The following is a 23,998-nucleotide window of genomic DNA, read 5'->3' on the forward strand; positions in this document are numbered from 1 at the left end:
TTTTTTTTTTTTTTTTTGAATATCTGCACCACTCTGTTTCAGACGACTCATTTCTGCTGTTCAGAAACATTTAACACAAGTCATTTAGATGTTTGTTTCTAAAATGTATTGAAAGGGTATTTTTGTATGTGTTTACCACTTCCTTTAAATGAATCATACATCCATTAAACCCCTTAAAAAACAAAAACGTCTGTCTTTATTCATTCATTTATTTTCTTTTGATGTGTTCCAATATTCACCCTAAAGAGAAAATAAATGTTGAAGTATCTTCAGAGTCGCCGTGGGAACGAAGGATCTCCAGTAGCAGTCTGTTTCGCAGTGATTCTGAAGAGGACTCTGACTGAACATTGTTGCTTTATGACATTCATGACGTGCTAACTGCTCAATAGCCGTTAAGCAGATGATTTGCAATCATATTTTTGAGGATTTGTCACTAATCAGCTGTTCCCAGTTGTAAAAACACTTGTTGCCATGGTTACCCATCATAATCCTTCCGGCTGCACTGCATCCAAAAATGTCTCGAGCAAAAAAATAAATAAAACTAGGAATAAAATTCTACAAAAAATAAATAAATCAGAGCCAGAGTTATAATCGTTTGTGGGTTTTATTTCATATTGACTTTTTGTCTAATTCAGTTTTAGGTTTTAGAATGTGTTTGCTAGTTTTATTAGTTAAATGTTTGTTTTTTCATAAAGATCAAAGTATTGTGATTATGTTTACATCGATTTGGTAATAAACAGGAGACGTTTTAAAAAGTTTTTGATTATTCTTGAACAACCAACTGACTGGTGTTTTATCTCAACTTGTGCTGCCGCCATTTTGTGGACTAGCGTTAGCGCCATCAGGTGGATTATGGAGTGCCGTAATTTGTCGACAACTGATGTAAAAAACAAACAAACATAAGTTCAAATGACTGATAGGTTTGTAAACACAAAAATTGAGAATATATCTGTAATTTCAAAAAGTTTTTTTTTGATAAACACAATAGAGTTCCACTCAGTTTTCTCCAATTAACTTTTTTATTTATTTATTTCGGTTAACGAAAATGTATTCTCAATTTCACTTTTTTGTTATTTTGTCAGTTTTAACTATAATGATCAAAACATTCATTCTGAATCAATGGGAAAGCATATCACTCATTTTATTTGAACTTTGTCTTTTTCTTTTTGGTTTTTGTGATTGAGGATTTTCTTTAGTCCAGGCTAACTAGCAAGCATGGTGGTGACGTCATCATGCGGGATTGTTTTACTGTTGGTGTATGACATGAAGTGGATGAAATAAAGAAGAAATAACTTAAAATACTTAAATATGACCTCTGTCAACAATGATTGTTTTTATTTTACAACAGGCATTAAAACTGCTTTGGTATTAAATATGAAAATTAAAAATATATATATTCTCAGAATATTTGCTGGTCAAATACCAAGTCAAGACAGATTTTAATAAAAGAAGAAAAAAAAACATCCTATTATTCAATGACATGTTTTCATAATTTTTCTACTTCACTAACTAATTAGCTAACTGCTTGCTCTGGATTTTAATTTGGGATATAAACTTCAAAGGGAGGCTAAATACAAATATGTATATTTTTTCCACACTGGCCTCTTTACATTATTTTTTTAAAACCATTTGCATAAAGATACATATTTAATCATAATAAATTAGAATATACATTCAATGAAGACCATTTGTCTTGAAAACTTACATTTAAACAGGTATTTAACAAACTTTTGAGGTTAGATTTCTGTATTTTGTTGTTGTTAGCATGATGCAATATTCTAATTTTAAATATGCTTTTAAAATCATATCCGCCTGTATGTAATTAAGCTACATAATGTGTTTCACTTCGTATTACAGTTTCTCAAATAAATTTACTTTTTAATAATATTTTTCATAATATTTTAACTTATTTAAAATTTTATATTTATATACATATACGTACTCTTTTAATGTGATAATCCGGAAACATTTAGGTCGGGGGTGTTTCAAAACCTTTCGTCACCGCTGCTGAGCGATGAGGAAGCGCTAGCTAGCTAGTAGCATCCCGCACTATGGTGAGGCCCCGCCTCTCCAGATCCTTTCGAGGCTTCTGATTGGTCCATTGGGAAAAAAACTGTGACGGAGGGGGGGAGGGGGGAATCCCCCCTGATGGACCTCTTGGTGAAAAACATAAACTGGTTGATCTCACTCACTCTCACTCATTCAGTCCGCGGCTTTCCGACGGAACACGACCCAGAGAACACGACTTAAAGTGGGAAACTATTTCTTACCATGGACGGTGAGTAGCGCCAGTGTTTATTCACTATAACGAGAAGAACTTGTAGAAAGGGCGGGTAGGATGTAGAAACATAGCGAAGTAAGCGCAACTGATTTATAGCAAAAACTGAATTACATACTAACTGGAAAAGTTGAATGTATCCTAACCGAAGTAGTAAATACAAATAATTACTTTTTTTGCAGTATTTCAGCTGAGCTGCTGCTTTGCTGCAGTTTGTTTATTTTATTTAAGCTAACAAAAGCTGCACTCTACTTCGGATTGAATCAAATGTTATTGCTGCTACTTTTTAAATGTATGACCCTAAATCTCGCATTTTCCCTCCTCAGTTTTAATGCCCTCCATTCTAGAGGGTGATCCACACCTCAGTAAGTCAAATTTATTTAAATTTATTATTGCTTTTTATTCTTTTTATCTTTAAAAGCTGCTATTTTTCTCCCACCAACAAGTATTAAAAAAGCAGTCTATATTTATATGCTGTGTCATTTCACTTCCTCTTTTGTTTTACTGGTAGGGATTACTTTTTTCAGACTCTGTTTGTTTTTTGTGATGGCCAGTGCTTCTCTTTCACTGTTTATCTTCACATTTCATGCATTTATGTTTGGTTAGGCGGGTTTAAGCTGCAGAATCAGCTGTGTACCTGTAGAACAAGCTGCTTTTTTCATGCCGTCGTTTTGTTTGAAATGCAAAAAATTTATATTTGTTGATGTGCTGGTTTGAAAAGCATCTGTTTCCTTTTGGTGGAAAGAGTCGCTCAGCTGTCATCTCAAACTGGATTTTTAGAGTCTTACTATGGTTGTAACAGTGTAATATGTGAAGAACAGAAAATGCTTCTCAGATCAGTTTTGGTTCCTCTCTCACACGGGTGTCATGTGCAACCAGTTTTGTTTCAAGCAGAGGAGTCAAAAAAATGCCTTTTATTTTCAACACGGATGAGGTTTGACTTGAGCTCCGGTTTTTTGATTTGCAGCTGCAAAGAAGCCCATTTGTTCAATTTAGTTGTGCAAAAATGATGGTGAGCGTATCTAAATCTGTCCAGAATTGCAACAGCCAAAGAGTTTAGTAGTACTTTTTACTTTTTTATATCTTTAATCAAACCTGTCATAAAAAAATGCATCTGTGACAACCTGCAAGCTGTGATTCGAACCCTGAAACTAAAGCGGCTAAAAGGAATCCATATTGCGTGCAGCTGTGTTTTTCTTGTTGTAACGCGTCACAATATGTAAAATACAATATTTGAGTTTAAACTTTCAAGTTTAGATCTTCAAATTCAATCAAAATGTAACCTTGTTTTAAAAAAACTGCTAAAAAATACATATTTATCCAAAAGGGAAGTTAAACATTGTCTTAATCCTCTCAAAGTATCTTCAAAGAGTCGTTGTGGATGGTGACGATGCTCCAGTAGCAGTCAGTCCTTCAGTGATTCTGAAGAGGCCTCTGACTGAAGATTGTTGCTGTTTGAAATGCTAACAGCTCAGTATCTTTACAACAGAGCCGATATTCCACAGTACCATGTCCTGGAGGACACTATCACTGCTAATCCACCTCATTTGCTTTTGCAGTTTTTTTTTTTAAATCTTTGTCAGTGGCTATGGTTAGACAGAGAGATGTTGGAGTAGGGGAGGTGATCATTGTCCGTCATGATTAATAGAAGAGATGGTTTAATCCGTTGTAGTTGGGGTTTTTGAGAATAGTTTTTTTTTTTGGTGATTGTGTGCAATCACCAAAAACTTCTTGGTGATTGGCAAAAAAAATCCAATATTTTAGGGAAAGATGTTTGTATTCTCAGATTTGTACAGTTGTCCATCTGTCTAACTATCTAATAATCAGCTACAAAAGTTTGGAAAATTTGTATAAATTAGATCAATTCCAACCAACATCTTCAGAATGAGGCACACTCTTAGGGTTCATTCACACCAACTTTATTTAGTTCATTTTAAATCAAACTGCAGTTCATTAGTGTAAAACGTTTAGTTCGATTGGGGAATTGGACTTTGGGCCAAACAATCTAACGCTGGTCCACCTACAAAGCGAGATTTCAGTTCGGTTTAAATGGATTCTGGTGCAGTTCAAAATCATATATGAACACCAAGCGAACCAGAGACCGCCCCAAAAGCAAGAAGTGGACTACAGAGCAGGGCATTCTGGGTAAATACAACCAGAACAAATGGTGAAATGATGCTAAAATCTGACGCTACTCCGTTTTTGTTTACATTTTGTGAAGAGGGAAGTTGCGCTCAGTCTCTTTGTATCGTTTCTTTCTGTAGTTATTGGTGCAGCACCACCACAGGCGAGGAGGTGAACAGGTTTTTCAAACTGTTTGGTCCGTTTTACACAACTCAGTGTGAAAGCAAACCACACCAGAAAATGGAATGTTGCAATTTTTGTCCCCGATCACAATGAATGTAACGCAGAGTCAGTTCCTCCAACAGGAGAGAAAAAAGTCACTCAGATTTCTTCCTCTTTCCTCATTTCAGTGGCTGAGCCAACAGTACAGATTTTTGAGCAACCCAAGCAGAGGGGGATGCGCTTCCGGTACAAATGCGAGGGTCGCTCTGCCGGAAGCATCCCCGGCGAAAAGAGCTCCGACAACAACAGGACGTACCCCAGCCTTCAGGTCAGCCACAAAATCCACCTCTCTGCACCAGAGTTTCTCTAAAAATCACCGCAGATCCCAGGAAACTTTGATGTTCTCTGCAGATCCTGAACTACTGCGGTAAGGGGAAGGTCCGCGTCTACCTGGTGACGAAGAACGAGCCGTACCGTCCGCATCCGCACGACCTGGTGGGGAAGGACTGCAAAGACGGGTTCTACGAGGCCGAGTTCGGCCCCGACCGCAGAGTGATAGCGTGAGTCCACCTCCGGCTTCAGTATCGCTCTTCATCAGCACTCTGTCGCAGAAACAATCACTTTCTCTTTGGCGCCGTGTAAACACATCGCTGCATTCCAGATTTGCTCCCTTTCAGCAGCATTTGGTTTGTTAATCGGTTTCAAAATGGCTCGGTGTGCAAACCGAAGACCTCCTAGCTGCATCAAAACAAACCCGTACAGCAGATTACACGGCAAACTCGCATTTCGACACACACACAAAGCATATTTATCAAACCCATGTCTGTGATGAAGATGGCAATATGGGAATTCCCCGGGTGACATCATCCTTATTTGCCGTGCTTGAGAGAGAGAAAACAAAGTTTGTGTGCGAGTACTGGAGCGTGTGTGAGAGTGTGAATGAGTCAGGATGTTTTAGTGCATGAAATTTGTATATCCCTCTCAGAGTTCATTTTATAAATAAATTCACAACTTCTGCCCGTTGTATTGTAATGACTCCAAACCCCTGATGAATATTTGAATGTGTGTGGAATATTTTTTGGAACATGACACACCGAGTCAACCGGACGGGTGAGAAGATTTGCGTCATTGCCTTGACTTCTAACCACGACCGTATTGTTGTGTTTTCTTTCTTGTTTTTTGAAAATCTTGCATCACTCAGGTGTGGTCCAATCAGCTTTGTCCATTTTAAATTCAAGATGCCAAGATGTTGCAACAACTGTTTCTCAATCGTTGTGTTTTTGACAGTTTCCAGAATCTGGGCATCCAGTGTGTGAGGAGAAGGGAAGTTAAGGACGCCATCCTTCAGAGGATTACCAGAGGGATCAACCCCTTCAACGGTGAGTCGTGTTTCCACGCTCAACCTCTTTCTGCTCGCTTTTCTCTGCAAAAACTGACAAAACTACACAAATGGAGTAATGCACACATTTTACACATTTAGTATTTATCAAAAATGGATTTATTTACAATAATTCCAGGGTTAAATACAGCTCTGGGGACAAAACTTAACAACCCGCTGCACTGAACCCCATTAAAAACCTCCTGGTTATTCCACCAAATATTGACTCTAGAGTTAAAATATTAGTATTGTTGTTTCTAAATGAATATGAACTTGTTTTCTTTGCATTATTTGAGGTTTGAAAGCACTGCATCTTTGTTGTTATTTTGACCATTTCTCATTTTCTGCAAATAAACACTAAATTTTTGTTTGGGATTCCAGGGACATGTTGTCAGTAGTTAATAGAATAAAAGAACAATGTTCATTCAACTCAAACATTACCTATAAAAAGTAAAATCAGAGATACTGATCATTTTTTCCAGAGCTGTATATTAGTATTTTCCACTTTTATAAAGTGTTTATTAAAAATGTGAGCTTAAATCTTTATGTCACGTAGATGTCTTTAAAAACAGTTTCTCTGTTTTAAATCGGTTCACCAGAAGAAGAAAAGGAACACCATACTGTTGTCCGGATCTCTAGAGATCTTTGGATGTTTTCATAGATTCTCACTCACAAATTGGAGAGAAGAACAATACAAAGTTAAACTGATGCGCCTCTGCTCTATGTGTGGAGAAAATACGAAACAAAAACCTTTGCAGAAATTTCCTTCAAAGCAAGAAAAATTCAGAATGTAATCAATTAGGCGAAGCTTGTTTTTTCTGGGTTCTGTTTCCTGTTTGTTATTATTTTTGGGAACATGTCACCAGGCCTGATCACAAATTTTTGAGTCTTTTTTTAGTCAGGCTCCAATAGCAAGGCAAAAACAAATTAGAGTCTTGATAGAACTAATAAAATATGGGTCAAAGGTCAGATCTGAGGTGTTGCCTGTTTATCCAAACCATAACAGATCATGTTACGTTGTGCTTACAAATCCATTATTGTCCAGAAAGTCTGAAAAAAACCCTTCTGCCAGAACTCGCTTCTGAGAATCAAATGTATCGTAATCCTCCTCTGAAAATAGCTCTACGAAAATCTCATTTGCACTTCTTAGTTTTTCAAGAACTTACAGTAACCAGTTCGTCCTTTGCTCTCCACATGTCTCGACATTGAAGGAACTTCGTTTTGAGGTAAAAGGAGTCAATACGACTCTAGTTGTAATCTTCACTGATCAGTTTTCAGCAGTTAACTTTTGTCACAAAAGAATCTGAAAACAGGATTTGGTTGTTAGCTTGTGGTCAGTCAGTGTGACCTTTTCTCAGGCGACCTGAAATAACTGCTAAGAGATTTTTCTGGTGTAATCGCAGGAATTGTAAAACTACATACTCCATTTGTAGTTGGAAATAATTGGATTTCCACGTTTCAAAGTTAACTGGAGGCAATCTAAAGGCATTATTCGATTGCTATTGCTATTGCTAGAGTTGCTAACAGTAGTTAGCTTGGTCATTTCGCTAAAAAATAACAAAAAATAGTTTTTCTAACCATTAGCTCAACGGTTTAGTTTGAGATCATTTTTCAGATGCGGTTCCAACTTCAGAGCTCCCTCTTGGCTTTAGAGCCGGATTTAGCTGAGCTAGCTTAATGTTTGTTGTTCTCTGTGTGACGTTTGTGACATGATGTATTCTTAGATCTATCAAATCTTAAGTGTTAAAAGGGTGGCTATTTTTTTTGCACACTGCTTTGATTATAAGCTTGAAACCCAGATTTTTCATGGGTCAGAAATAAAAGGGTAACTGCTTTAGCTCTTAGCTATTTAGCTTTTAACAACAAATCAAACATTTAGAAAAAATTACTTTCAACAACACAAAATAGACAAACTGTTTTACAAAGTACTAACAGAGTTTAAATGGCATAAACTATAAATGTTTAATTAGTCTAACATTAAATCAGGACTCATGCTAAGCTACGCCATCCAAAACCTTCTAATGTTCTTAATCTCTTTTACATTAGAAAAAGAAAATAAATATTACATCACTTCTACTTATTAAGTCCTATTTTTAAGCATTCAAAACATGACTTTAGCCAAAACTGCTAGTGGTTTATCTGCTGCTGTTGGACCAGTGGCTAATGTTTGCTAACAAATGTAGCCGTGCTTGAAAAAGTTGTAAAAGTTTTACATGCTAGAACATAATAAAACTGATCTCTTTTTTTCATTATTATTATCAGACTCAGAATATTCAAATGTAACCAAATAGCTTACAAGAACAAGGAACAAATTAGAATATTTATCTAATAAAAAAAAGCTACTTTTGCATTTCCAAACAATATGAGGGAAGTTAACTGAACAAATTAATATTTGCAAACCTGAACTGACTGAGGTAATGTTAAAAGCAAGAGTAGACCAAAAGGTTATGTTGGTAAAAGTGGTTCTACAAGGTCTGGATCATTCTCAGATTTATTTACACCAATCTGGTTGCATCAGTGCCACAAAACTGTTTTACACTGCAAAAACACAAAATCCTGCCAAGCATTTTATGTAGTTTCTAGTGCAAATATATCAGTATACATAAATAAGACAAAACCAACTCACAAGTAGCTTTTCAGAAAGTAATAGGAGCTTGTTTTAGTCAAGAAACTCTTGATATTAATAAAAAATACTAGATCCACTTGCAGATTTTTTTCACCTATAATAAGACATTTTTCCATGTAATAAGTGAAAAAAAAAGTAATTTTTCATCAGTATTAAGGGCTTATTGACTTAAAGCAAACTCCTATGAATTGTTGAAAAGTTACTTGTAAGTTTTGTCTTATTTCAAGTGTACTAAGATATTTACTCTAGAAACAAGACAAAAAGCACTTTGTGTTTTTGCAGTGCTTTAATGGTTTAATCTAGTTTAAAGTAATGTTTCCTCCCCATTGTAGAATCCACAGCCTTTTATCTACTAAATTAAAAGTGAATCTTTGAGCTTTTCTGGTCTTTGCTTCTGGTTTTCCTGCTTCTGCGACCGAGTAAGGTGTTCAAAACAATTCACAAGAAATGTTTTCAAACGTTGGTTGACCCAGTTCTCAGGCAACTGAGCAGATTTTCCTGCCATCGAGTCGAAAATCCGCTGCCTTGCCGCCGCCGTGCTATCTACACTGTAGCCATTTCCTTTATGTGCTTCTTTCATTCTGCGGTCCTCCCGAGCAGACACGCAGCAGTTCTCGTGTACAAACAGGCGTTGAGCTACTTCCCCATTCTTGGTCACAGTTGCTCAGTTCAGATCAGTGCAGGAGGCCACGTGAGAGCTGGGAATGTAGGATTCATTAAAAGAGGGAGGGTTGAAGCGAGGGGCTTCCCCAGCTCTCAGAGATGATGATAAATGTCGGGTAGGGAGCTTTACAGGTCTGTAAAACACGACTGGTAAATAGGAGGTTTGTGTTCAGCTTTAATTTAGACATAAATGCTTTAAACCTTTTGGTTTTTGTCATCAGAGTTGGGTATAACAAGTTACATTTACTCAATTGCATTTCCCTTTTTAGCTTTTTTGAAAAAAAAAAAACTTTTACTTTACTGACTTGATTTTATATTTTGATCCGTCTGATGATGTAATTTTTAAATATTAAATGATTGATAATTTGATCAGTTACTCAGTACTTGAGTAGACGTTTTACCCTATACTTTTTACTTTTCCTTGAGTAAAAACATGTTGAAGTATCACTACTCTTACTTGAGTACAATTTTTTGGGTCTTCTTCCCAGCTCTGTTCGTCACAAATGTCAGATATGTGTAATACTTCTATATTTAGTTTCAACTAAAGTACACATTTAATACGTGCTTTTGTTTTGCTCTCTGGCTTTGATTCATTGCATCTATATTTGTAATAATCCTCATACCTAATGTCTGATGACTTTCACAGCTCCTGAACATATGAAACCGTGACACATGTTTCTCCTGTAATATAAATGAAACCTTTACTCCTACTAGCATTTAGCCTGTAGCTGACTGACACCAAATATGATCACATTAGTAGCTTTTTCCCCCCTGACTTTTATCGACAGTTAAGATTAATACAACATTCAATTCCATTGGGCTCACTCTTTGGTTACCTAGCAACAACCTTCTGAGGAACTCATGGTTACCTAGCAACAGCTTGGTGAGTAACTGGCGAAGCAGCAGTTTAAGGTTTTGCCAACGTGCCTCATAAGCAGCTTAAAAATAAAAAACAACAGCGAGTAATGACAATTTGATAAAACAGGAACAGTCACGCCACCAGTTTGGCAATATTTCAAATATTTAAATGAAAAAATAATTAATAATTATTGATATCGACCAATATGAAACATTTATATCACAATATGTTTTTCAGTCACATTTCCCAGCCCAGCATTATAAGATGAAAATATAGCAACTGTTGACTTTAAAACAGGAACTGGAAGTATAAAATTGAATTTATTGTGAAATAAAATGACAAACCCAGCCTCTCATTTCTTCATCAACCCCTGCTAATATTTGGCTAAAACTTCCTCTAGCAGGTTATTATTTCCATGATCCAATAATCCAACTGTTTACTTGTGGAAACCATTGCAGCTTTATTATTTTTCATACAATGCAACAGTAGCATTGGTAGAAAATCAGCCACTCAGCATAATGCTTCCCCCACTTTGGTTAGATTTGAAAACCTGGCATTGACTCCTCCAAGCAATTCTTGCCGTTGTGGCTAAAAGATCAGAATAATATGCATTAAAGTTTGTAAAATAGGGTTTCATGTTTTTGTTTGTTATGTTGTAAATTTACCACATAACCAGATTCAGATCTGAACCTGAATCTAAATCTGAAGTGCTTCTGTTGTCACGAAAAACGTTTAGAAATGGCTCCAAAAGAATTTTACAACTTATGCAAATACATTTTTAGATCTTTGAGCACCAATGTTTTAAATTATTTAGGTGAATTAATGTATATTTTGGAGCCAATACTTGTGCGGTACACCAGAATAACTGGAATCAAAACCGCCCCATAGCATAATCCTGCCTCCACCATGCTCAACAGTAGTTACAGTGTTGTTGGGATCAACAATTTATTATTTCTTGATTTTTAAAAGCTCATTGTAACTGTACGTCGTATAAAATCTTTCCTGGTGTTGATTGGGTCTTGATTTTCTACAGAATTTGAAGCTCATACTCGACACATGCGTAACGGGCAGCTGGAAGTCAAAGACCTGCTACTTAAAGCAGTTCACTTCTGCTTTGAAACTCACCTGCTTCCTGTGTCGAGGGAAGATATGACGGTCCCCGTCCCTCAGGCCCAACACGCTTGTTTTACCACCTTTATGCTCGTACACAAAGCTGCTGATCCCTTCAGCCGCTGATTAGACCAGGGGGTTTTGCTTTATTACGCTTCTGTACGTTAAATCTAAACTTTCACCGCTCTCACATAGGAAAATGTATTCATTTAGTTCTTATTTTCATCCATAAATCATCTTTTTGTGGTGGGTTCTCCTGCAATCTGACATGAAGTGCCATTTTTTTAATTACAGGTTGTATTAAGATATCAATCTAAATGGTTCAAATGATTAACTGATAAGCTCTTGAATCAAGAGGTCCAACGTGAGGGGCTAATATTTTCATAATGTGCTGAATTTAAAAAAGAAGCACATCATTATATGTGAGCATTTTTTGGTGTTGGGTACTGACACCAATAATATTAATATTAATAAAATAATATTTTTGCTTCAGCTGAACGATACTAAGTTAGTAATTTATGGAGCTTGTCGAGTGTGTTATTTCAAAACACTCAAAAAAAAAAAAAACGGCATTCTCAAAGATGGGGTTCTTTTTCCGCCATCTTTGTTTATATATCTAGCTCCGCTTTAGGATGACTAGCAGCGCCCTCTGCTGGATGGAGGCCAAACAGCAATACTTAAAAAAAAGGTCTAACCAAGCATTATCAATCAATTTGGAACTAATTGTAATTTAAGAAACCATTAATCATTGATTAATTGTTTGAATCCCTAATTTAATTTTATAAACTTGGATCACCACCTGTTCAGCAGATGACGCATAACACTTACGATGACACCTGTGTTGCTGTGACGCAGTAATTTGTTTTGCTTTATGAGTGTGTCTTCAGTTCATTGTGGTTGTGTGGTGGTGCACCTGTCGATACTCACCCCTGTAGCACAAGACAGGAATGAGCCTTGAAGGAAAGTCCTTAGTTATTGAAACTAATGCATGTGGTTACAACCACGAAATGTTTACCTTATTAAACAAAACAAACATCAAATAGGGTCGATGAAGGGTGGTATGCTGATGTAGTCTGATGGTTATAGGTTAACATAAGATAATCATGATTTTCATATAAATTTTGAGATTTTAGTGATTTTATTTGAGTTGCATTTTTAGGGTGGAATAGTAATATAACGTACAACTGTTGAAATTTTTAAGGAACAAGACCCGAGTGCAAAAGTGTTTGTAAACAAGGACAGGATTACCCTATTAACACTGTCAATTGTCAAGCATGGTGAGGGCAGCATCATGATGTAGGGCTGATTCTTGCTCTTGGTGACACTGGGAGAAAAATGGATGCATTTAAGGCTGAAGTGACTAATTGGATTAATTGTGATGAATTGATTAATTTAGTAATCGATTATTTGTTAACTGGACTACACAGACTTGAAAAAAAGGCCATTCGGTTAAAGGACAATGTATTCAGAGAAGTAGTTAATCCAGAATTGTACAAAATTATATACATTTTGCATTTATTTACAAAAAACTTTGTCTGTAAATATGTTCTAGCCAGAAGTCCTCAAGTGGTAGTTTTACCTTCACCTGGTTCAATTTCTGTTAAAAAATCTCAAATTAATCACCTTTTGCCATCCAATTATTAATTAGTTAATCCAAAAATAATCAATCGATCAACCCTACTCTGTATTGATGTGAAGTCAAGTAGAAAGGTCTGAGATTTTCACATGTTGATCTTAAAAGTATTCCTTAGCTGCAAATGCATCCATTACTACAAATGATCAAACATTTACTGAAGAAATTCTAAGTTATTGATTTTTAGGCAATAAAATGTAAATTTTATTGTGTAAAGAGGAAAGGAATTATTGGTTTGTTTAATGTATTTTTATGCAATAACTGAAAGGTAAATATTCAGAATTTGCCAACTTTTTATCCAAATAATCATTAGAATAATCAACTACTAAAATAATAATTAGCTGCAACCCTAGGTGAAATAATGAACAAGAACTTCCTCTAAATTTTTCAACATCCTGATTGTTTGAAATTTTTCTGTGCCAGGAATCTAACCTACTGAAATTAAATATCCAACCAAAATTAGTCCTGGTGTTTGTTGATGGTGACTGGTCAAGGTGCATTTTGCTAAGGGGACCATGAAACAGCCCTCAGCATGATCCTGCCACCACTATTCTTGGTGGTGGCAGAATAGTGGTGGCACTATTCATGATAACTTAATACATGGTATTAAGGTAACTTTGACTCCGTATGGTAAAAGGGTAAAAGAACAATTAATATAACTCTAACAAGGCTGTTTTTTGCATATTAAGGCAATAAAAACAGAAAATGAAATTATATACAGGTTATTTGATAAACCTAGAAACTACTTTGTGCCTGACGCTCTTAAAACCACTAGAAATGTGCACAGCATCGACTCTGCAGCTTTGACTACAAGGTGCGTTATCGTGGCTGAAAAATGTTCCACGGTGGCATTTGGGTAACGACAAGGAGGCCGAACAGAAACCACGCTAAGGGAATCTCTGTGTTTTGCTGTCAGATAGGGTAGAAGAGGCTACCCTACTTTGACTTAATGACGTCTGCTTGACATGTTTCTGAATTCATCAGTCCTGCACAGACATCAGGAGGATGTTTACGCAACATTGCAACACTGCCTGGGGTTATCATGTGAAACTAAGACATGGATGCTGCTGGAAAGTGTTTCCCCTTTTTTTAAAATTTCTCTTAATTATTAATCATCCCCACAATACTTTCCTCTATATATTTATACTGTGACTATGTTCACACAGCAAGCAATGCAACCCAAATTTGCTGATTTTTCACTGCGAATTCCAATCTTTTCACCAATAAAAATCCGACCTGTGTCACTCCCATATGTGGTACTCATTTGGATGCACATATCTAATAGTTTTCAAAGCCAATGTAGTCTAAGCAGTGCTGCCTTTTATCCGCCTTTTACGTCACTGATGTGATGTCTTCTGCGCCAGAAAAGGCTAGATTCGGTAAATTGGGACATAAACAATGGCTGAAAGTGATCAACTTATGAAAGAGATCTGTGTCACTGAGGCGCATCACATCGCCACCCCTCCGAATAGTTCCGATTAGAATCCAAATTTACTTCTCTACAAAAATGTCTGTCAATTCTCCACCGTTGTAATTAGTTATGCTTTCTTTTTATTCGTTCCCTTCGTCTTGCTGTGATTTAGTGTCCATACTGTCAGCTCCATTGCTGATTAAACTTTGAAAATCGATCCAAAACAGTCTCCGTCCATTATCACTTCCGTAAACAGTGCGCTGCTGCGTGACGTCAACGTTCTTCTTCTGCGCATGCGAAGCGCGATGCGAACGTTAACCGTTCGTTGACGCGCTATCCTCATTGCGGTCGGGTTTAATTAGGTGTATGAAACGACCTCGCAAAAATAAAATAATTTGAACAACAAAAAGGGGGAGAAATTGAGCATCAAGACCTGTTGCGTGAACATTTGGCGATACAGCTATTGCACATATCCTAGTAACGGTTACTTAAGCGCCAGAGACACAGAAACACAATGTTGCAAATCCTAAAAGGTGGAGAAATTGTGAGTCACGCAGTGGAGACACTTTGTGGTGAGACTTGGCACCTGCCTACACTTCTTTTTCGCTCTCACACTCGTCTCCCACAGTCACGCTAACCACTTGTGCCCCACAGCAAGCTAACACCCGCCCCTATCCGCGTTGCCCCCCGTTCCTCCCCCGGCAACATCATCTCCGTACAACCTGGCTGCAAACTTAATGCAACCCAGGACGTCGGCTAATCGCGGGCTCCGCTTTCTTTCTTTTCCACCACACACACTCACTCACTCACACACACACCAACACTCCCCACTGCAGCCACCTACGACCCACTTTCGTGCACCTGTCCAGCGGCTTCCTCGATCAGCGCACTACACCAACACTTTTGCAAGTAGCGATCAGCCCAGCTTGTTCCGTCTGTAGTTCCATCTCCGTTTAATTTCTCCCTCCTTCAGTTTCTCCACTGTGTGTTTTGTGTGTGTCTGCCACCTACAAGCACATGAACCTGATGATCCGACATAAATCTGAATAAGCTGCTGCTGCACACTGCGGTGCACCTGTAAGTTAATGTTATAGGCATCCAGGAAATAAACGTGTGCAAATATGCATGTGCAGCTTTCCATTTGGAAAACCTTCCCTTTGTCTGAGTCTAACTGATCGCTATTCTTTTACATATTTAGCAGATAAATTCCCGTTTTTGACTACTGGAAGTTAAACAACAAAACTTGCTTTTGAAGAGCATAATAATCTGAATCCACAAGCATTAAAGTTTGTACTCAAGTTGTCAAACTAAAACGGAAGCATTTTCTCTAAAAGGACACCTGCAGCATTTTTTTTAAATGTCCTATTTATCTGGGAATACAACCCAAATCTGTTTTATTTGCTAAACGTGACCCATATCTGACTTTTTCATGAGTGTTTTCAAAGCGTCCTATCATGTTTTATCTGGCTTTTACACAGAAAAAACAGAGTATTTCTGGTCTAGTTTCTAGTGTAAATATCTAAGTACACTTGAAATAAGACAAAACTAATTTACAAGTAATGTTTCAGCATAATCTAGGAGCTTGTTTCAAGTCAATAATTCCTTAATATTAACTAAAGAGTGCTAGTTATAAGTGAAATAATATTCCAGTGGAATAAGACATTTTGGCTCAAACCGGGTCAAACACAGCAGCAAATCTGCAACAAAATCCCTAAAAAGTCAAAGAATCATTGAGTTACAACTCAAATATCTTACATCTATTTTTAAGTAATTACTGCCAAACAGGGTTTGATGAGCTGTTGGATCTTGGGTTTGTCTGAAGGTTTGGGATAGCCTGAGACTCTGTTAACCCAACAGCTTTCAATCAAAAGGTTAAATCTTCAACGTCAACCTCAAAAAGTATTGATGTTCGATTGTAACCGAGGATGCCTGAATGTCAGGAGAGACATTTTCTCAGTTCTTCTTTTTCTCTCTCTGCAAACAGATCAACATTGAAATGAGCAAAACACAACAGGCCTGAGAAAGACGGGGCTCAGCTTTTGCACTAAAAATGTCCAGAATGTCAGTGAAGTGTTGAACTAATAGATAGCCGCAGAAATCTTCAAAAACCTGGCAGCCAAAATGTACAAAAAAGGCGCTAAGAAAGTCTTAGAAGACGTGTCCCACCACTTTCACACACGTCAACAGCCACCGTGGTCACTCGTGCAGGGAGCCTCATCTTTTGCTCACAGTCTCACGCAGACACTTCTTTTCCACTCTGAGGTGACGTCGCACGGCGTCACCGTGGTGACAGGTTGTAGGTGGGGATGGCCTCACTGTGAGCGCAGGAGATAGAAATTGAGAGGTGGAGGAAGAGAAAGTAGGCAGATGTGAAAGCCTGATGTCGGTGTTGCTGCGTGGGCGTCTCTCAGTGAGAGCTCTCCCTTCAAGGTGTGTGTGTGTGTACACGCGCGCGTGTGTGTGTGTTGATGGTGAAGGCGGGATGTGTGACGCTCGCATGTAGATGTGTTTGTCTGAGTGCAGACGATGTACAGTGAGCAGGTTAGCAAAAAAAAAAAGGTGCATCTGAAATTTATACGGCCTCAACGTGAGATGTATTTACAGTATTAACGCTCTGACATCGTGCAGGATTATTATTATTATTATAAGTGATAGTATTAGTCATAAAGATAAATAGTCCTTAAAATAATCTGTTTTTCTTGAACTTTAATGTTCCTTTCGCAGAACCTTTTTGAATTTTCAAGTTTATTTTCCTGTATTTTACTCAGAATCTACAGATTATTTTCCCAGAACATATTCTACAAGTTACTAATCGGATTAATCACAATTAATGGATTATTGAAATCACCGTCAACTAATTTAGTAATGAATTACTCATTAACTGGAGCTTGCACATTCAGAAAAAGAGCAGTAATTAAGACAAAACTGTACAAACAATAGATACATTTTGCATTTAAGATAAAAAAAAATGTCTTTAAATATGTTCTACTCAAAACCACTTACCTGTTTCAAATTATGTAATAAAAAAACTTCTATTAAACACCATTAACTATCCAGTTATTGATTGTTTAATGCAAAAGACAGTTTAGATTTAGATAAATCAAGCAGAAAGGGCCGAACTTTTCACATGTTGATGTTAGAAGTATTTTTTTAACTGCAGATGCATCTTTTGCTGAAAATGATTAAGCATTCACAAAAGAGATGCTAGATTGTTGCATTTTAGGCAATAAAAGGAATTTAGATATTTGTTTATTTGCATATTTTAATGTTCTTCTAATACTTAAAGAATTTGCAGAATGTACCAATTTTTAAAGATTAATCATCAGAACATAATTAACAAAATAACAAATGTCTAAAATAATTGTTTGCTTCTACTTTGCCAGAAATTCAAGTTTCACTTTCCAAAACCTACAGATTAATTTTCAGGAAGGTACTTACTGCTTTCCTGTCCAAACCCAGAACTAAAAATTTACTGTAATTGAAACTTAAAGGCTCAAATTCAGAGAGCCACTGAATATTTGGTGCAGATTATTAAAGGTTTGTGTTTGTCTGTGTCGCCTCAGTGCCCAAAGAGCAGCTGATGCAGACGGAGGAGTACGACCTGAACGTCGTCCGCCTGTGCATCCAGGTTTTCCTGCAGGACGAAACCGGCCACTACACCCGAAGACTCAACCCCATCGTCACCAACCCCATCTACGACAACAGTGAGTGCGCCGAGCTCGAACTCCATCACATACACCAAAATCACATCATGCTAGGTGGTTAGAAGCTATGAAAAACAGCGCTGAGTGGCCATGAAGTTGGTTTTAGGGAAATGCAAAATGGTGTACATTTCAGGTTTAGCATTAAAGCGAGATATTATGACTAAATTTACAATGCACAAACACTGAGACTGGAAAAAAGCTGCACCTAAGGGGTGTCAAAACCTTTGTGTATGTGTCCAGTCTATTTTTTCTCAACATGGTTTCACATACAGAAAGAGGAAGTTCTTTATACACACCAACCCTCAAACAACACCGTTACCATGGAGCACTTCCTCTTTCAAAGCACACATGTGACTTTACTTGCTTAGATCTCAGCTGTCAACCATCAGTGCTTTTACCTCAAAGCCCAGGTGCAAATTTCAGCAGCTTCAATAAAATCGACAAGAAATATCAACTAATAAACAGTTGCTAGAGCGTTCTTTATGTACATGATATACTTTCTTGTTTCTGTGTGATTAGGAGCCCCAAACACAGCTGAGCTGAGGATTTGTCGAGTCAACAGGAACAGTGGAAGCGTTAAAGGAGGTGACGAGATCTTCCTCCTGTGTGACAAAGTACAAAAAGGTACAAACTGCCACAGTCCTAAACAGTTTATCTTAACCGTTGGTTGCATTTCTAATGTTTCTGCTCTGTTTTGCACCTTTCTCTCTACATTCATCTCTCAAATCCACTGATTCATTTTGCTATTTGTGCTCATCTCTTTGGTTTTCAGTAGCAATACATGCCAGCCTGAACTTTCTGGACTGATAGGTTGCTTTCTAGAAACTCATACGTTATATTATATTACACATGTTGCACTATGGGAGCTTTCTAGTTGTTTCCCTTAATGTACATGTTACTTACTGGTAACTTAATAGTTATTTTCAGGAATTCATTGTCAGGCAGCTGACTAGTTCTTTAACTGAACTTATAAATTATTTTCTGGAAACTTACTAGCTCTTTATTTGAACTTAGATGTTACTTTCTAAAAACTTAATCTTTTTCTAAACTTTTGATACTTTATGGGAACTTACTAGCTGTTTTTACAAACTTACGTTACTTTTAGAGAACTTAGTAGTTCTTTCCTCGAGCTTACATATTACTAGTTCTGTCCTTGAACTTATATATTATTTTCTGGAAACTTACTAGTTATTTAACTAAACTTACACGTTACTTTCTGGGAACCTGCCAGTTTTTTTCAGTAGCTTAGATGTTCCTTTGAACTTGCATGTTTCTGAGAACTTACTAGTTCTTTAATCAGACTTACATGTTTCTAGTTCTGATTTGTATATTACTTTCTGGAAACTTACTAGTTCATTTCCTGAACTTATAAATTACTTTCTGGAAAATTACTAGTTCTTTAACTGAATTTAGATGTTACTTACTCAATCTTTTCCTGAACTTATGTTACTTTCTGGGAACTTACTAGCTGTTTTCACAAACTTAAGTTACTTTTAGAGAACTTACTAGTTCTTTCCTTGAACTTATATATTACTCTCTGGAAACTTGCTAGTTCTTTAACTGAACTTACATGTTACTTTCTGAGAACTTAACAGTTTTTTCTGGAACTTTAATGTTAATTTGATCTTATGTGTTCTTAAGAACTTAGTAGTTCTTTCCCTGAACTTACAGCTTACTTTTCAGAACTTAGCTTGAACCTTACAAATTATAATAACTAAACTTACTAAAGTTACTTTTTCAAATGTACCTTCAGTTTGCATGTTCTTCCTTCCAGAACTTACTGGTTACTTTTCGTAACTTATCTAAATATACAGGCTACTTTCTCGTAACTCACAAAACGCACCATGAATCTAATGGTTACTTTTACAGAACTACCGCATTGCTTCCCAAAACTTATCTGAATGAACGCAAAATTAGAGGCTACATTAAAAAATGCACGTTTCAGAAACTTGTTACTTTCCTGAACTTACCCAGAACCTTTCTGGATCTGACTCAGAATCTGCAGATTGGCTTCAGATAACTTACTTACTTACTGGTTTCAATAACTTGCCTAGAAATTAGAGGTTGCTTTTGCAGAATTTCCACGTTACTTTTGGGAAAGTTTCAGAAAGTAAACTTTAGGTTTTGTGAAAGAACAGACTGGATTATGTATTGATACCATCATCCCGTCATCTCTTTTTCCAACAGATGACATCGAGGTGAGGTTTTTCTCCTCCAACGGATGGGAGGCCAGAGGTTCTTTTTCCCAAGCCGACGTTCATCGTCAAGTGGCGATCGTGTTCAAGACGCCGCCGTACTACCACACCAACATAACCGAGTCGGTCACCGTGCACATGCAGCTGCGCCGACCCTCCGACCAGGAAGTCAGCGAACCGATGGATTTCAGATACCTGCCCGAAAACAAAGGTGATGAGAAACTCTCGTCACGTTGTTTCTGTTTAACAAGACTCCGTTATTCATGAAAACTTCTGTCTTCTCTTTAGACCCCTACGGCTACAATGAGAAAAAACGCAAGATAGAGGATTTGTTTAAGAGATCGGGACTCACAGGTATGAAATGTGATCCTGTGTCTTCTGCTGCAGTGATTTCACTCCAGCTAAATTCATTAATAATCATGTTTCTCACTTTCTCTGCCGTCTTTAGGTAGTTCTTTTCCTGGTCTTCAAATGGGCCGGCCAAAAGCTGTGCCTCACAGCCCAATGGCTCACATGAGGAAAGGTAACTACTTTTATATTCAGTGTTCATAAGGAGGCTTGAAATCATTTAGGTGATTTCAAGGTTTGGAAAGTGTTTCATTTCTGTATAAAGTACCAGAAAGTGATTCATATTCAAACTGCACCGTTTTGTAATAAATGACAATCTAACATTTCATTAAAAGCTTAAATTTGGAAAACATTACAGTTGAAACCAGATATTTTTATACACATAATAAAAAAGATAATTTTTTTCTCATTATCTGAAGTTAAATCAGATGAAACTTCTCGTCTTAGGTCAGTTAGAATGACAGAAATTATTAGAAAACTTAGCGAGAAATTTTTTAGAAATTTGTGTTTAAGTATTTAGTTTGAGCAGGAACGTCATTTACTTTAACATGATTTGCTTGGATTGGATTGTGGCCCTAATGCTCCATCATATTAAACAAAGTTACTAAAATTACAAGATTTTTTTTTGTTAAATTAGCGCTTTGTTCCCAGACCAGGCTGTGTGAGAGGAATTTTAAAACATGAAATTTTGAAATTTTAAAACATGAAATTTTGATTTATTTTAGTTTACCTTGTCCCTGCTGTTGAATGTACAATACTACCACAAAAATATTAATAACAGTAATAAATTATATAATATAACAGTGAATTAAAACAATTTTTAGTTCATTTGTATTGTTTTTACTCCAAAGTTTCCTTGAAAATACTTGAAAAATGTTACTGCGGTAAAAGTGTACGCACCTTGCGTCTTATTTAGGTGAATATAAAATGAATCTGTTTTTTCTTTTTGCCCAGACCACGGTGCCATGTACCACGGTGCCATGAGGCAGACTGCGCCGCCCATGAACCAGCAGAATCCAGTATTTAACCACCAGTCCTACCAGCCGCCAGCCCAGGCCACCGGCGCCATGATGACATCACAGGCTCATAACGTACAGCTCAGTAATCCGTGGGTCAATCCGGCCTCCCCCATGATGGAAACGGTCACCATTAACCCATCGGTATCCATTGGCAACCACCCAAACAGCAGCAGGCAACACCAGCTGAGTCATGGAACTGGTTACCAGCACAAACTGGACCCGGGCAGCTGTGAGAACAACGCCCTCCCTCAGCTCTCCGCGCGGGATCTGCAGTGTTTGGACACGGTCGTTCAGGGGAATATGATGAACCCGTCCGAATCCCAGCTGATGTTCCAGCAGCAGCATCAAAGAGACGATCTGAACTCTGAGTCCCAGAACCAAATGGCCAACCAGAGTCAAGCTCTCCAGAACATGTGGCAAGGCTTCGGTACCGCCCCACAAGCCCACAACAACACAAGCAACTATAACGGGTCGGTACCGGCAGACGGGTCCCAGGGCCAGGGCTCTTTCCCGTTCCTAGATGGAATGACGAGTGATGATTTCCTGAAGGGTATTGTTGGAGGGCCTGTCTTCCAGTGTAAGCAGGAGCCTCAGGTTTCTGTCGGACAAGATGGCGGCAGCCCTCTGATGCAATCCCAAAGAGAGAGCCAGGGAAATACCTACACCAACCTTATGCCTCGCACCATGAGCAATGGCGCCAACGTGGATCTGAGGCGGCAAGACGTCGGCGGCGTCACCCAGCCTCTCGCGAACCTCCCTTTCGGGATGGTGCCAGAGGGCCGCTACGCAAATCTGACCGAGTGGATCAAATCCTCTTCGCAGAGTAAATAAGTAAAAAGAAACGATTGGTTTTTATCAGGAGAATCTGTTTAGCTTTGGAAAGCCGGTTTGCGCCGGCCCCATGAGGCTCGCCTGGCGCCGGTCTGGGTTGGCACTCAACCGGCTTCGGCAGCCAGTAGGATCCGTTTGGAAACGGTACAATTTATCGTTTTAGAAGAGCTTTCCCACCAAAAAAAATACCTTTTTTTAAGTGAATCAAGTAAGTCATCTTGATTCATGATTTAACTTTTGATAATTTGCAATCCTGGAAGAGATGCAGAAAGCATCTATGCAGCTTGCCGTAGGTAACTGGAACTGAAACTGGTCAGTTTAAGTTGGCTAATGTGGCTTTAGCGGGTTTCTATAAGGACAAACCATTCTTTAGACTGGTACTGGTGAATTTATAAAACGGCTGGATAACGTCTTCCAGGACAAAGTTAAAATATTCGAAGAAGTGAATGTACTTTCTTTTTCTTCATTACCCAAAGTTGAATTCACTGTCAGCATATCGAGTACTGAATGTTTTAAGATTCAGTCTGTCAAAAACAGAAATATGTACATATAAACAGCATAATTTCACGTTTAATTTCTTTGGATGTTACTGAAAGTACTTCACTGCTTCTTGTTTTGATGTTTTGTTGCAGAGCATTGCTGTTAGTTGCACTCTGCATGCACGTTAGCCATAGTTGAGAGTAAAAGCAGAATTCGTGCTTACACACTCAAGAACTGGCAAGGTACTGAAATTTCCATTGAGGAAGTCGAGGAAGGCATATTGAGTGGTCTCTCCTCTGTAATGACTATGTCATGTCAGTGATTGCTTGTGTTATCCAGAGTTCTCAGAGCATTTCTAACATATGTTTTGTACTTTCAAATGTCTTTTGTATGATTTATTGTTTTGTTTATTTAGCTGAATGTTTCCTGAATTGGATATGATTATGGACCAACACTGGCACTGGTCAGCGTTTATATTTTCTTACTTGTTGCCTTACAGGGATTTTGGGGCTTAAATAGACGTGTCTGTTTTGATTAATATTGTACAAGATTTGATAATTAACTGATTTGTGTTTTTTCTTTTTGTTTTGTAAATTTTTTATTTCCTAATAAATAATAAATTGGTCTTTTCTACGTCGTTTTTTATTATTTTTACACTATTACAGTCTTGATAGAAAGAAAGTTCAAATTTTCTTATTGATTTTTATTGAGTAAAAAACAAAGATACAAAAAACAAAATGTTTTAAGAGGGAAAATGTGACTTTATCTCTCTCTCAATTAGCATGGTAACTGATGAAATTCATGACTTTACTATGAGAAAAGAGCTAAACAAGTGTGTTTTGAAATGTTTGAAGAGGAAACACATTTTTTCTATGTAAAAAATAAAACTTAACAGGAACTTAAATTGGAACAATCTCATTTTGACTGATGAGACCAATGTGCAGACATTTGGTGACAATATTGGCATAAAGTTTGGAGTAAATACCATATATATAAACATCCGGTTTATATATATGGGTGTTTGTGTTCCTGCTAATACCAGGAATATAGAGTATAGATTATACTGAATCCATGTAAACAGAAGAAATCGACAGCAGAAACACCACCAGTTATTTGGAAGAAGGTTCTAGACGTATATGAGAAACATCTGAATAGTTCTGAACATAAACATAGAACT

At 37.4% G+C, this 23,998-nt stretch overlaps 1 protein-coding gene across 1 annotated transcript; it reads left to right on the plus strand.

Moving 5' to 3' along the window:
* Positions 1 to 2,140: 2,140 nt before the first annotated feature.
* On the plus strand, positions 2,141 to 23,454 carry rel (v-rel avian reticuloendotheliosis viral oncogene homolog). Its single transcript, XM_015039941.1, has 11 exons — positions 2,141 to 2,278; positions 2,605 to 2,643; positions 4,753 to 4,892; positions 4,976 to 5,124; positions 5,852 to 5,943; positions 17,808 to 17,948; positions 18,468 to 18,572; positions 20,136 to 20,354; positions 20,432 to 20,497; positions 20,592 to 20,666; positions 21,446 to 23,454. Exons 1-11 carry the CDS (start codon positions 2,272 to 2,274, stop codon positions 22,339 to 22,341), a joined length of 1,929 nt encoding a protein of 642 aa, XP_014895427.1. The 5' UTR covers positions 2,141 to 2,271; the 3' UTR covers positions 22,342 to 23,454.
* Positions 23,455 to 23,998: the final 544 nt, after the last annotated feature.

This window comes from Poecilia latipinna, unplaced genomic scaffold (assembly GCF_001443285.1).
Source record: "Poecilia latipinna isolate Pla-1442-1.1 unplaced genomic scaffold, P_latipinna-1.0 Scaffold490, whole genome shotgun sequence".
In the NCBI taxonomy this organism is placed as follows: Eukaryota; Metazoa; Chordata; class Actinopteri; order Cyprinodontiformes; family Poeciliidae; genus Poecilia; species Poecilia latipinna.